The sequence below is a fragment of the Mastomys coucha genome, unplaced genomic scaffold (assembly GCF_008632895.1).
Source record: "Mastomys coucha isolate ucsf_1 unplaced genomic scaffold, UCSF_Mcou_1 pScaffold4, whole genome shotgun sequence".
NCBI classification, from domain to species: Eukaryota; Metazoa; Chordata; class Mammalia; order Rodentia; family Muridae; genus Mastomys; species Mastomys coucha.
This window is the reverse complement of record NW_022196910.1, coordinates 36,813,345-36,828,352: the sequence shown is the minus strand read 5'-3', so window position 1 is coordinate 36,828,352 and position 15,008 is coordinate 36,813,345. Positions and strand designations below refer to the sequence as shown.

The 15,008-nt window shown below is 38.4% G+C and overlaps 1 protein-coding gene across 8 annotated transcripts in view; it reads left to right on the top strand.

The window, feature by feature from the left end:
• Nav3 (neuron navigator 3) overlaps positions 1-14,462 on the top strand; it is a 747,532-nt gene extending 733,070 nt beyond the window's left edge. For 6 of the 8 annotated variants that reach the window (XM_031349800.1, XM_031349802.1, XM_031349801.1 and 3 more), the window contains 5 exons: positions 2,457-2,528; positions 3,116-3,312; positions 4,192-4,310; positions 7,808-8,011; positions 11,497-14,462. In XM_031349800.1, the coding sequence (XP_031205660.1) occupies positions 2,457-2,528; positions 3,116-3,312; positions 4,192-4,310; positions 7,808-8,011; positions 11,497-11,616 (712 nt within the window). In that variant the 3' untranslated portion in view covers positions 11,617-14,462. The remainder of the gene's footprint in view (positions 1-2,456; positions 2,529-3,115; positions 3,313-4,191; positions 4,311-7,807; positions 8,012-11,496) is intronic. The other 2 variants (XM_031349803.1, XM_031349804.1) reach the window with 1 other exon arrangement.
• The last annotated feature ends 546 nt before the right edge of the window (positions 14,463-15,008 follow it).

Here is a 15,008-nt window from a genome sequence, read left to right as displayed (position 1 = left end):
GCACTTGGCCTCTAGTCATCATTTTCTTACAATGTAGTACTGATTCTCACAGTTCCTCTGTTGAGTCATTAGGTTTCCCATGGACACTGCAGTGATATCTGTAAACAGTTACCATTGTGAATGTTTGTATTTATACAAATTATTTATTTTCTATGCCATTGTTTCCTTGCTGAACATAAAACAGAGAAATTAGTAGTGTGTGGCCTTAACATGAGCTCCTTTTAAAGAGAATGCTTGCCAGCAATTCAGTATTTTCTATACACAGTTAATCTTAATGGTAGATAGTCATTATCAATTAAATGACATTTATTTTACTCTTACAATAGTTTTGAAATAATGTTTCTTAAGGTTTTACTAAACATTCCCTCCCACATCTACTAAGGGAGTTACTTCCCTGTACCTGTATTAATATAATAGATTCCATTAATGGGTTCTATAATGTTGATAAACATTTTCACTCCTGGTATAAGTTCCTGTTGATGACAATCTGCTATATATTTAAAAATACTTTTTTTTAATTCTCACTACTAGGGCTTTATGTAGAAATATTTTATGTATTTTAATGGGATTCAAGCATAATTTAATTTTGTACTACCAAACTTGTCTGGGTGTGAAATAACTTATACCAGACACTTAGCAATATATTGTACAACCATCAAAAAAAAAAAAAAGAAAAAAAGAAAGCTCTCTATGCTTTCATTCCATCCCTATCAAAGTAACAGTTCAACTTTTCTCTAGAGATGAAGTTAATTCATTCCCTTATATCTCCCTCCAATAATGTAATTCTTTGTTATGCAAAGTGAACAGACACATTAAATCAAGGTATAAACCAGTGGGAAAACCTACATATGTGTTGGAGAATGGTCTCTAGAGAAAAACATACAGAACACTACAATATAAATGGCTTTAACCATATTGTATTGGTGTTTTAAATAATCAGTCTTTGCTAGTGACAAGCAACTACAAATTGATCAGCATAAAATAAAGGTTAAAGGAGGAATCAAAGCATCATGTTTAAGAAGGCTGGAGAGATGGGCAGCATCACTTGTTGTTCTTAGAGAAGACCTTGGTTTGATTCCCAGTACCTACAAAATCGCTGCTTACATTGATTTATATCACTCTAGTCCCTGGAGATCCAGCATCCTCTTCTGACCTCCATGGGCATCAGGCCACATGTGGTGCACAGACATACACAAGAGCAAAACACTCAGGCACACAAAATAACTGAAAATTAACGGGGTTTTGGAATAATCACACCAGATATAATATACTAGCATAAGCTGGATGTAGTGGTATATGCCTTTAATCATAGAACTTTAGAGACAGCATATTTCTGAGTTCAATGCCAGCCAGGGCTATATAGTGAAGCATTATCTCAAAACAATTAGAATAGACAAACTGTTGTGATTATTCTGCACATCCTCACCCCCCTCTCTGATGTGTTAATTGATTGACACTACTCTAATCACTTGGCAGAGACAGCTGCTCACCCTCACTACCTGCCCCAGTGTTCTGAGTTCCCAAATGAAAGACACACACACACACACACACACACACACACCCTTCTATTTTAATATGCCTTACTGATGCTCAATGGCTGGACCACTGCTAAACCTCCACGTGCCAAACACCTCCCCCCACTCAGTACTCCTGAGTTACTACTTTACTAAAATCTATACTCCATCTTTGCTGCCCTAGATACAATTGGTAGTGCGGAGTTGGGTGGGGGAACTGGGGACGCTCTTTTCCAGCTCTTACATGACTGGCATGCTCTTGTTTCTGTACTTCTCAGGCCAGGACCTAATCCTTTGCCCTGCATGGTGGTTCTAATTCCTTCCTCTTCTGGTCCCCTTGCACACAAATCCTTAAGTCCTGCCTCCTCTGTCTCTCTGCCTAGCGATTGGTCGCCAGCAACTTTATTTATCAATCAGAACCAAGTGAGGACAGGGACCCTCAGCATCTTACAGGCAGATTCTCCTGCAATTTTGGGAAGCCAATGAACATACTACAAGTGTTAGAACAAATTCACAACATCTCTCTATATCTATCTATCTGTCTGTCTGTCTGTCTATCTATCTATCTATCTATCTATCTATCTATCTATCTATCTATCTATCTATCTACCTGTCTGTCTGTCTGTCTGTCTGTCTGTCTGTCTGTCTGTCTATCTATCTATCTATCTATCTATCTATCTACCTATCTATCTATCTATCTACACTAGGTTCACATGGGGAGAGGAAGAAGCCACTTTGCCTCAGTGTTAGATCTCAAGTTAGAATCCCCAGCAGACGCGTTTCTATTATTTTGTCACTTTCCAATTTAACATTATAAAATTTCCCTCTTAAAGACTACTGTTAAAGGAGAATGGTGTTTATTTTTCTTAATTGTTTTTCTGAGACACATTTAATCGCTTTTCCCTCTAGAACATCTTAATGCTCCTTCTCCATCTTTCCTAGTCCTTATATTATTGGAACCATGAATCAGGGAGTCTCTTCATCACCAAATTTAGAACTACACCATAATTTCAGGTAAGGACTTGAAAGGGTGTGTGTGTGTGTGTGTGTGTGTGTGTGTGTGTGTGTGTGTGTGCTCTTCTGTGTACATGTTCTACTTTCTTTCTAATCATAAAGGTGTCTTGAAGGTTGTTTTTCCATTTGGCTCCTGACAGTCCTGCCCACTGTGACCTGTGTTGTGAGGATGATTCTCAGTTCCCCTGGCACTCTGTTTAAGCAGACATTCTGTGATCTTTAATCTGTAATCAAAAGTGTTTCTTTTCTTGCTCACTACTCCCATGGATAAGATAGAGCACTCTGCTTCCAAGTGAAGATTGAAGAGAGCTCCTGTCTCAGGGTCTAGGATTCTGCTCCAGAAGCGCTCTCAGCGTGTGTGCTCCTATTTGCTCTCAGGAACATAAGCTTCTTGGAAGCACTCAAGTAAAAGTCACTGCATTAAAACTCTAATGGTAAAAGATTTTCTAAATGTTTGGAGCATCAAGCTGTGGGCATTAGCTAACAAGGCAACATCAGTGCTTTATCTTACAATGAGAATTACTATGGAAATAAATGTTTAGGTTCTACAAAATAATAAGCTTGAGTTTTCTTTACTTTATTTGTAGGTGGGTATTATGTGCAAACCACACAGAACCTGTGAAAGGCTTTTTAGGCAGGTATCTTCGAAGGAAATTGATAGAGATGGAAATTGAAAGGAATATACGTAATAATGACCTAGTCAAAATTATAGAATGGATTCCTAAGACTTGGCACCATCTCAATAGTTTTTTGGAAACACACAGTTCTTCCGATGTCACCATTGGTGAGTTCCAAAATTAAAATCGTCCATTTTGCAGACACTGGGAGTACTGGGTAAAGGGAATAGATTGGGCGATAGAATCACAAGAGTAGCTAGTCCTTTCAAAGCTTCCAAGGATTAAGAGGTTCTTTTCTAAAACTGTCTTTTTCTAAGTGTTCTATCTGTAATTATTTCATTATATATGACAATTATGGATAGCAAAATAAAGTTTGCAAAAGTAAAGTATCTAAAAATTGCATTACAGGTCAAAAGAAAAAGTACCCAGAGTATTTTTTTTTTTTTATTTTAAAAGAAAAAAAAATATTTTATCTATTAGCCCATTCACCTGTAGCTGTGAGGGAATGGACTAATGGAGTAATTTTTGTGTTTCACTTTTTAAAGATAAAACCAAGTTAGTGTCTTTGTGGGCACAATGCAGTTTGTTTTTCTATTCCTTCTTAAGGCTCATGTGCAGAAGGGTGTTTTTCAGTGCCATAAAATCATCAAAAGATCCCTTGAAGGCAAGAGTTCTGTCCTCAGCTCAGATATCTGTACTGAGTCCATGGTTTGCAAATAACTGATTCCAAATTCTACAAATAATTGCTAGATGAACCAGTCATCTATTTGTAACAGAACTCAACACAGTTTGTAAAACAGTACTGGATTAGACACTTTGCTATTTCTCATGCATCTGTGTTATGCCTTAGATTAATATTTCATTGTTAAGAAAAATGAGAAGCTTGGAGGCCCTCTTCTATGAATATGTTTTCATGATTACTGGGCTAACAAATTAGGAATTTTCTAGGAATACGTGTCTTGTATTTCTGTAAAATGTGTCTAAACGTGTGTTTATATTGGTAAATGTAGTGCTTTTGCAACATTGTATCGTTTGTGTCTTCTCAGGTCCTCGGCTTTTCCTTCCTTGTCCCATGGATGTGGAAAGTTCTAGGGTGTGGTTCATGGATCTTTGGAATTATTCGTTGGTACCTTATGTTCTGGAGGCAGTGAGGGAAGGCCTACAGGTAGAGTACTTGGTTTGTATTATTGTATAGAGAAATGAAGCAAATAAATAAATAAATAAATAAATATAGAAAGAAGACAAAGGAGGAAAGAAAAGAAAACCGCATTATTTTAAAAAAAACATTTCTTTATTTGGATATTTATGTAGAAAATTAAAGTAGGGAGCAAGAAATGCTCAGCAACAGTATGTCAGTTATGATGAATGTGCAGTAGTTTGTCTGTTAGAACAAGGCTGTGGTCATCAATGTCTTACACAGTGGAGTTCTCCCAATATTCTTCATTGGGGGGCAAGTTGTTGCAATGGGGGTTTGAAATGTTCTTAGTAAACAGATATTTCATAACACACCTATACATCTTAGGTCACAGACTATGAAAATGATATAGCTTTAGTTCTTCATAACATTGTGCATTTCATGAATTTTCAAAAACCATTGTGCTATGTACAATGTAAACTGGTCTTTCAAACTTCATCTTTTTCAAAGAATGCATATTATCATTTATGAAAACACATTTAGAGTAGAGAGATCACATTTTTAAATTCAAAACAGTGATGTATAAACTGTACAATTTCCTTAGATTTTTAGTTTGGGAGATAATTGGACTACTTATATTAAAGTAAGTAATACTTGTAAAACTCTTCTTTGATTATTATAATTGTATAAAGCTTCCATTTGAGTGAGAGTTATATCATTTAGAAACCATAATCTCTCTAACAAAAGTTATATATGCCTCTAGCTTCTTGCTTTGGCTCCTTATGTTTAGTACAAGGTTAGTGTAAAAACTTAATCAGTTAGTTAACCTATAGGTATCTGAGCCTGTGTCTCTGCTGCTGTCTGGAGCTCTCTGCTGCTGAGGCCTGGAGCTACACGGCATGTTAGTTACTTAAAAGGAAGCAATGCATAAATAAGATATTTTATTATAGGAAAAAGAAAATAGGCTAGTCATATAGAAAGGAGAGAAAGGAGAGGTGAAGAGAAGGAAAGAGAGAGAAAGGAAAGGAAGGAAGCAAGAGAACAAGAAGTAGAGAGAGAAAACAAAGAGCAAGAGAGAGAGGGGAAGAAGGCAAGAGAAGAGGATAAAGAGCAGGAGAGAGAGGAAGAGAGCAAGAGAGAGAGGAGGGGTCAAACTACCCCTCATATCGTATGAGGCGTGGCTAAATGTCTGAGGGGCAAGACATGCCTGGCTGTGGTCAGATGACTGGGGGTGGGGTCCAGCTAGAATGCTGGGAGCTTGGGGCATTGTCTACCTGACAGAGCACACATCTCCTGCGGGGTCAGCTGTGAGAGGTTGTGACTGAAACAGGGGTCAAAGACTCAGGAGTTCTGGCCGAACACCTTTTGTCCCTTGCAGGCAAAGATATTGCCAACTGGGTCATCGGGGTTCAGACCTATTACTCGACTGGGCCTAGGTTGCCTGAACAGACCACTGCCTTACATAGGTATAGAAGATATAGTTGTGATCCAGCTTATGAAAGGTGGAGGGTAGGGGAAGAACCCTCTTAATGGATGTACAGTTCTTAGTGTAGTTGAAACCTTTACTATGTGAAAGAATTTAGAGAATAGGAATCCTGAAGAATTTCAGCTATGACTTCTAATACAGAAAAGATCATATGCTGTGCCCTTGCATCTACTAAGGTCAAAGGACCTTAACCTAGAGGAAGAAGTGCAGAAATGAACCCGAGTCTCTCCATTTGGAGGAATTGAAAAAGAAATTCATTTTTGGATAAAGGCTAGTGCCTGCTGAGAAGCCATATGGGGGAAGCTCTCTGCCACATGATCTGTTTGGAAAGGATGTAGCTGACGCATTGAGTTATTCTCCTGGTGATTCCATCTCTCTTGAAATGTTAGCAATTAAATCAGCTCTTCCTGGGTGTTTAGATTTATCCTATTATAATATTCGCTTTCTGTGACCTGGATGCTTGCTGCCCTAGCTGATTATTAAAAACTGGCTCTGCTTGTTTGTATACACTCAAGTCCTTTTAAGGTCAATTCTAGCCTCCAAATTTTGTAAAATAATGATAATAATAATAATAAATAATAATATAAATAAAGTGTCTTGTTTTAGATTTCTCTATTGTTTTATTCTATGTATATGAGTGTTTTGCCAGAATTTATGTGTGCAACACATACATGCCTTGTGCCATTAGAGGCCAGAAAAAAAGTGTCAGCTACCCTGGGCCTGCAGTTCAGAAAGGCTGTAAGCTGCCTTCCCAATGATGGCATTGAATCTAGCTCCTTTGGAAAAGTAGCTGGTGCTCTTAACTGCTGAGCCAGCCATCCCTCCATCCTCTAAACACAAACTTTCTATGAATTGTACATTTTTTCCTTTTAATATCTGTATTTTGTACCCTATATTAAGTAGTTTCCAGCTGAGACAAAACTTCCTACTCCAAGATGAGAGCTGTTTAAACAAAACAAAACAAACAAAGGAACCCTATGAACAACAATCTTCAGATCTCTGCCTCTGTCCCCTCTTCCAAAAGAAATATTGGGACCTAGATAATTTCATATTGTGACAGATTCAAACTTAAATATGATTTCCAGAGAAAGCTAAAGTATTCCGTGGACTGGTACTCACATGCCTATATTTTTTTCATATTACTGAAAACGTCATCACTGGACACACCATGCACTGCCCTCTGAGTTTATGACACTAAAACACATGATACCCAGAACGGTCCCAAGTGGCACGGGTCACAAGAGTAAAGAAAGGACGCTTACCTCTTCCTCGGTGTGACATCTCTTCCCATGTTCTCCTGGCCTTATGCCCTCTTTATGAAAATCTCACCAGTCTCTGTCCTCTCTATAGTTTGATGTCAGCTTTGTTCCTAACTTAGAAACTCCTGGATCTACCTGCTCCCTTGCATCCTCTTGATTGGTTTGTTGTACAGTCTCCTATACTTCTTTTTTATTGTGCTTATTGGTTTCCCATAGATTCTTACAGAATTCATATTTGGGTTTCCATTTTTGCCCCTCTTTTCTCAGTGTTCTTATTTATAAACATATAAAACATCTCCCGACAGGAAACAATGGAATTATGAGGTTATTAGAGGAAAATGGTTATCACATGAATGAGAAAAGCCTTTTTTTCTTTCATTCATCATCCTTCCAAAATACGTTTTGGTACAGAACTCCCTTTGTTATAAGACACAGATTTTGTCTTTCAGACCTCTTCAAAATTTAGCCTTTGTTTATCAACCTTGAGATGTTTGGGTTTTTTTTTTTCACCTGCATTTGCAAAGTTATTCATAAAATCAAATGTGCTGATGTCTTTATTTCCCTATAATACACCTCCTTCACGCTTCCCTCCACATCAAGTGCTCCCTTCTATTTTGTAGAACTTTTAACCATCAAGTGAGCTGTGTAGAAAGACATGTTTCACACATGGATAATTCCCTTGCAATGCATGCAGGAACTGAATGTGAAAATAGCTATCTGTTTAGCATTCACCTTATTTTTATACCTAATAGAAATGCTCTTTGTTTGCGGTGAACCTTTAGATGTATGGGAAACGTGCACCATGGGAAGATCCTTCCAAGTGGGTCCTTGACACGTACCCATGGAGTTCGGCGTCCTTGCCTCAGGAAGGCCCAGCGTTACTGCAGTTGCGACCAGAAGATGTTGGGTATGAGGCCTGCACATCTACAAAGGAAGCCACAACGTCAAAGCACATTCCCCAGACTGATACAGAAGGGGACCCCTTGGTAAGGATGTCTGATCATTCTTCTCTAGCTAAGCCACTGTAGTTATTTCTAAGACTGTAAATGTGTAGTCATTAGCACTAGCTAATGTATCAAAGGCCAGCTATGGCAGGTAATATATGGAAAACCAGCCGGATAAGAGTAGTCATTTAAACTCTTCCCTTTAGTGTAGCTTCCACGGTTGAAATTTTTTATATGTTAAATTGTGTTAATATTTAAATAATCAGTATATTAAATATTATCACAATCTACTAGGTATTTAAGAGAAAACTAAAGTTTGTTCATAAACTATAATCAAATGTACACAGAACAAAAACTGTGTACTGTATATTAGCTATCCCAACTAAATACACAGTCTTCTGTTGCTTTCAGTTTGGAAGGATAAACCCTTTTGTTTTTAAGATTTATTTATTTTTATGTGCAATGTTGTTTTTACCTGCATTTATGTCTGGGAGGGAGGGGTTCAATCTCTTGGACCTAGTGTTACAGACAGTTTGTGTGCTGCCATGTGGGTGCTGAGAATTGAACTCAGGTGCTCTGGGAGAGCAGAGCAGCCAGTGTTCTGAAAACACTGAGCCATCTCTGTGACAAATGAAAGGGAGGTTCTTTTTTCACTTTCTTTATTGTACTCGTGTATATAATTCTAATTTTAGAAGCAATACAATAATTTAAGTAAGTGTATAGAACTCTAAGATGTAGAGTTTACCGTCACCGATGTTCCAACCTCAATAAATATTAAGTATAATATTAAGTATATAATATGATTGATTAGGAATACAATTGGTTTTAAGTCTATCTTCTTTGTACTCTTATAGCATTGTATTCAGATGTATTCTGTTGCGAACACATATATGCCTTCTCTATCTTTGTTTTTATATATTTTTATAATCACCATTGGAAAGCAAATATGTATTGCAGTTAATCTAGATACAAAATACCAGCAGGAAAATTACTCTTGTCAGGAGCATGTTTTTGAATCTTAACAGGGATTATATGTTCTGGTAGGCTGAACATTATTTTTAAAATGAAATGGACAATCATCATCACAATGTTAAATCCTGGCACATGCATACTGAGTGCTAAGATCTAGTGATCAGAATGGGAATCATTTACAGTCTTAAAAGGACATAGTCCAGTAGTGGTGTGAGATGTGTGCCTGCATAAACCGCCTAAGATGTAGGAGGCATGGTGGTTAAAGTTGTGAGACTGTTGAGGGACTTCACAGATGGCATGGTTAAGCTGGATGTTGAAACAGGCACTGGCAATTTTCATGTGGTTGAATGTGGAGCCTCTAACACTGAGGAAATATCACACAGGACACTGCCAAACAGCACAGTGAAAATTAAGAGGCCAGATAACCCTTGGTTGGAAGAATTAAAATGATAGACTTATCCAACTGTTAGATCACGGTGAGCCATTTCATTTTTACGGGTAGTTAAAACTTTATCACACAGACTGTGGGCAGCCAGTGGGTACTTTTGACTAGTGTTTATGTGTTTGAATTTGTAGTTGCTTAAGATCTTTCTAGTAACAGAGCAGTTGGGGTAACTGGCAGTGTGAGACACACACAGAAGGACATGATAAATTAATAGGTGTTATCTTGGCTGTGGCTCTGTGGAAGATGCAAAGGAGACCAGGGGAAAATGATGTTTAGAGACTACGTTGATCATAATGATTATTGAGTAATATGTAAACCTACCTTCTTTATATAATGTCTTTTGATGTCCATATATAAAAGAATAACCATTAGTCACAGTAAATCTTACTGTGTGTGTTTATTACAGATCTCAGATTGGGAAATTATGCTAATTGAACCTACTATATAGCACAATTTCTTTTATTTATTATTTTATGTATATGAATATTTGCCTATGTGTGTGTATGTGTGTGTGTACACGTGCATATGTACCATGTATGCCTAGTATCCACTAGAGTCAGAGGATATTTTATAGTCTCTTTTAAAGTAGGAGGGTGCTCAGACATGCTTCTCTTTAATAAACCAGTTTCAGTCTAATGCTTTAAGCTTCAGACATTTTCACAAACTACTTTCATCTCATATTCTTGTGTAGGTGGTTTAATACGTTGTAGGTGTTATGGCAGAAATGCTATTGAAAAAAATGCCCTGAAAATTATCAAAATGATTTCAATAATACTCTATAACCAGAGCTTCTTTGTCAAAATGACATTCTTGCTGGAATTGATGATTGCCAGTTCATTACTTCTTTCCCAAGCACTTACTCAACACACGTTTCTTTGGTTTGTTGTTGTTGTTGTTTTTTACTGACATACCATAACCTGACTGCAGACAAAGAAATCTTGTTTTAGATATCCTCTCTCTATTTCTCTGAGTTGAAAGGTAAAAGACAACTTTGATTGCTGAAGGGAAAAAAAAAACCACCCTATAGTTAGCATTTGGCACTAAGCAATATAAAGTTTATTGTACTGATAGAAACCCTCAATAAGAAAACAAGTCCCCAACCCTCATGAAGACAGGTGCCAATTACCCCCTGTGCCTTCCAAAATTGTCTAGCCATCGATTTTCCCAGTCTGCTTTTAAACATTCTTTTTTTCTTTTTTTTTTTCTTTTTTTCTTTTTTTTTTTCTTTTGCTCCCGTCTCTAACAGTGGAACTGCAGATCTATTGAAATCCCAGCCTTTTATTTTATAATACATTGGAGAGCTCTCCTTCTCCCCAGGTGCACTAAGTCCCCTCTACTGGAACAAACACTGCCCTTCTCCTAAGATGCTGTGACGCTTGAGACAGCCGCTATTGTTCCAGAGGGTGGCTTTTGTTCTCAGTGATGTATCAATCGTATTTCAGCCAGAACATCGGTGACGGTGACAACAAACACTTGACAGTGATTCTTTCCTTCTCCCTCTTCTAATGCTCACGGTCTGCTTCCTCCAGTTACCCCCTCTGGAGGTCAGCTCCTGAACAACAGATGGTGTGTGCTGTGTGCAGCAGCTGGCTTCATTCCACTCTGGCTGTCTCCTGCTTTTCTCAAGGGACAGTACTTGCAAGCCTCTGTGAGAGTGTGTGTGTGTGTGTGTGTGTGTGTGTGTGTGTGTGTGTGTGTGTATGTTTGTGAATATTCGCAACTTTCATTTGCCATTCAGTGCTCTCAGTTTCTCCCAGCCAAAAAGCTGGGAAGCTTGGCTTGCTCTCCAGCTACTAACCCAGATGTCCAGCTGTGATAGGGTTTCCTTTCCAGTTTCCCTGCTGCAGTAGCATTCATTCACAGTCCCACAGAAAAAGAGTTATCTTACAGCCCTATTTTGTTCTTCTGGATTAGGGCTGTAGTTATGTTTTGAGAGAAATAATTCAAGAGCCAGGTCGGTGAGCAAAAAAACCATAACTGTTATGGGCATTTTCATTTGGATGGGATGAACAGAGACAGTTCTCTGAGATGGCTCAGGGCCCTGCTCATTCAGGGGCTGGCTGACTCAATGCATGGTTGCTCACAAGGATGTCTCTTTTTCTTTCTTCAGATGAATATGCTAATGAAGCTCCAAGAAGCGGCCAACTACCCAGGCACACAAAGCTGTGACAGTGATAGCGTCAGCCACCATGAAGACATTTTGGATACATCTATCGAATCCACCCTCTAAAGGGTGAAAGAGTTAGGCAAAGGACTATGCTTTTCAAAAGGTGTTTTAAAAGACAGGTATTGTCACTAAACCACTGCCAGTATGAAAGTCCCCCGTCCAGGGCCCTGACCTAGAGTTGTGGTGTCCAAGGAGGCAGCAGAATGAGGTTGGAACTGCCAAGATGCTAAATTGAAATGAGAGCTTAAGTTTATTTTATTCCTAGGCATTTTTATAACCATGGAGTTAGCAGCGGCTCCATTGCTTGACTGGAAAGGGCCCTAAAGACTGGGCAACCAAGTAGATTACACATGGGATAGTGAGACTGGACTTTATTTTCTTCCTCTTTCAAAGTTTACAGTGCAGGCCTATTTTTTTTTCTTTTTTCTTTGTCTTTTTTTGTGCCTTTCTTTTGTTTCCTCGGGGCGGAGGCTGCCCTTCTCAGGCAGGATCCTTCTGATCCATGGAACTTTCTTTGTGCCACATGGTGCTGGTGACAGAGCCCAAGTAGAGTTTATGTTGTGTACTCACTCACTGCAGAATGAACCCATGAGGCCAGTCCTCCATAAGCACAAAGGGAATTGTGCACCCACCATAAAATAAAATCGCCTGTGGCAAACGGGAAGGGCCAGCTTCCTTCTAACTGCCGTGCTCACTCCTGAAGGGCACTACCCTCTCTTAGGGTATGAGTCATGGGTTTTATAAGGTTGTTTTTACCACAGTGGTCTTTTCAAACCACCTGCCAACTCCCTGAACCAGAGTTTTATACCGATTATTAGTCAACACTGACAAAAGGCTTTTTAGGGCTTTATTTGTTTGAGCCTTTTCAGTGAAAGAAGGAACATTTTTCTATGGTGCTGTCTCACTGCCTTAAACCAGATTTCTCCAACAGTTTCAACAGTTCGTTTCAATACTAAACCATCAGTAATTTCCACTGTCTCTTCATTGACAACCAAGCAACACACCAGTTAACACAGCAGCCTCATTTTCTGTATATCATCTTTTTTAATTTTCCTTTTCTTAAAAAAATGGATAGGAGAAAGGTCAGTATTTTTATCTTATGAATAAAGAGATTTCTTTGCCTATCCTGCAAATAATTCGAGAACCATAGAACCCTTCTTTGGCCATCACTTAAAGCAGAGACATGTGGCTTCTTTCTGCCTAGTTCTAACTGAAAGCATTTCAGAAGGTGGGAGATACCCAGTCTGGATCCAGTTGAACTACAAGCACTGGATTCAGCATGAGCACAAACCATTTGGCTTTCCTCCCCTCATGTTTATCTTTCAAAGACAAAAGTTAGTTTCTGGCGCATGTTGTTTTGAGTGCTATCGTCATACACGAGACATTCTGCATTAAGGAACACTGATGTGGTCAGTCACTGTGGAAGAGGAAGCATTTATACTGTATAAGAAGGTTAGATTTGCACAGTCTACTGGGTAGGTATTGTAAATAATGATTTTTTTTTCCAAACTTGCACAAATTCAAAAACAGACACAAACAAAAATTGTATTTTATCCTGTTGGTGTTAAGAGGCGTCTCACTTGCTGAGGCTCCCTGTATGCTGCAAGCAAATTCAGAATGCAAACCCTCAAAGCTGTTACTATCTGGTGTGTTTGTCCTGTACTTAACAAGTTGTTGTGACAATGCAGGAGCCATCAGTGCTAGAGTGCGCATGCTTCAGAAAGTGTACATGAGGCTGGTACAATTATGGATGAGTAACTGTCTGAATGTACATATCTCATGGCAGGCTATAAAGACTGTGTGAGAACTAATCAGTCACTGGCAAAGGTACACCGCTCACAGAGGTCAGGTTCCAAGTTTATGAACCCTAAGGTCTATGCCATTGTATAGATGAAGCTCTGCGCGCCTTTTAGGACATCTTATTGGTGCTACCCTCTGTGACCACCTTTGGGTTGGCTTCTGTAGAGCAAAATTAGCAACAAAAGGTACCTGTGCAGATTTGAGAAATGTCGCTAAGTATCTAGGTCCTTTCACGGTGCTACCGCCCCGACGGATATCAGACTGAATTTATGCACACAGAATTGTCACCCTGACTTTGGAACCTCAACTGTGGATCAAATCTATTGTGCAACATCAATCTATGTAGCTGGATGAGTGACTAGTCGCCCTTGTATGATACGTGAGCTAAGGAAATTGCTCATCTTTCCCTGCCATTTCCAGACACACAGTCAGTCCACACATGAGCATAAAGAGAACTTCCTGCAATACATCCCAGTAGGTACACCTAGTTTACAATTTAAACTAGTTTGTGAAACATTTGTCTGTACACATTTTATATTTTGTACATTTTTTGATGTAACATATCATGTAAATAGGAAGAAGCAGTGAAAGAAATCATCTGAAAAGTTTTGTAGTCTTTGTAAAGCCCCGACAATAGGTACTTGGTGTCAATGGATCTAACTGGATGATGTATTTTCTATTGGTTTATTGTTCCCCTAGCTTGTAAACCAGCTTGCATATATTTTTTTGCAAATGTGCACCCTGTATCTGTCTAAATTATTACTTTGCCATTAAAGTGGAATTATTTATTGACAACAAGGTGTGGTGTCTATGTGCGGGGAAATTTTGAATAATTATGTGCAGGGACATGTCAAGCTATAAAATGTTTCTTCACTATGAATATGCCATCATTAGGGATCTGTGTCAATCTAAATTCCATAAGCACCATAGGAAGGGCTCCAAAGCTTTTAAGTAAATAAATTAACTAAATACAGTATCTATGTAGCTCCTAGAGTCAAAGTTATTTATTCAGTGAATATTTTTGAAAATTCTGAATGGTATTCAATCATGCCTGATATCAAAATACAAATTAATATAGAAATAAAATGTTAATATTCACTGACTTAAATCAACTCATTCTGTGTTTGTTTTTATTCTACTAAGCTATGTATTGGCCTTTTAATTCTAATGATTTTATAGCAAAAGTAATTGTGTGTGTGTGTGTATGTGTGTGTGTATGTGTGCGTGTATGTGTGTGTATGTGTATGTGTGTGTGTGTATGTGTGTGTATGCATGTGTGTATGTGTGTGTATATGTGTGTGTGTATGTGTGTGTGTATGTGTGTGTGTATGTGTGTGTGTGTATGTGTGTGTGTATGTGTATGTGTGTATGTGTGTGTGTATGTGTGTGTGTGTATGTGTGTGTGTATGTGTGTATGTGTGTGTATGTGTGCATGTGTGTGTGTATGAGTGCGTGTGTGTGTAAAGAATGGGAGGGAAAGAGGGAGACAGAAAGAAAGAGACAAAGGCAAAAAGTCAGAGAGAGTTTATAAAATGCAAAGAAACTTCCTTAAAGTTATCATTTCTTTCCAAATAGCTTAGGCAGTTCTTTAATTCTAGCAGTAGCATGTATATTTGGATACTTACTGATTTTTTTTAACAGCTGGAAACTTGAGT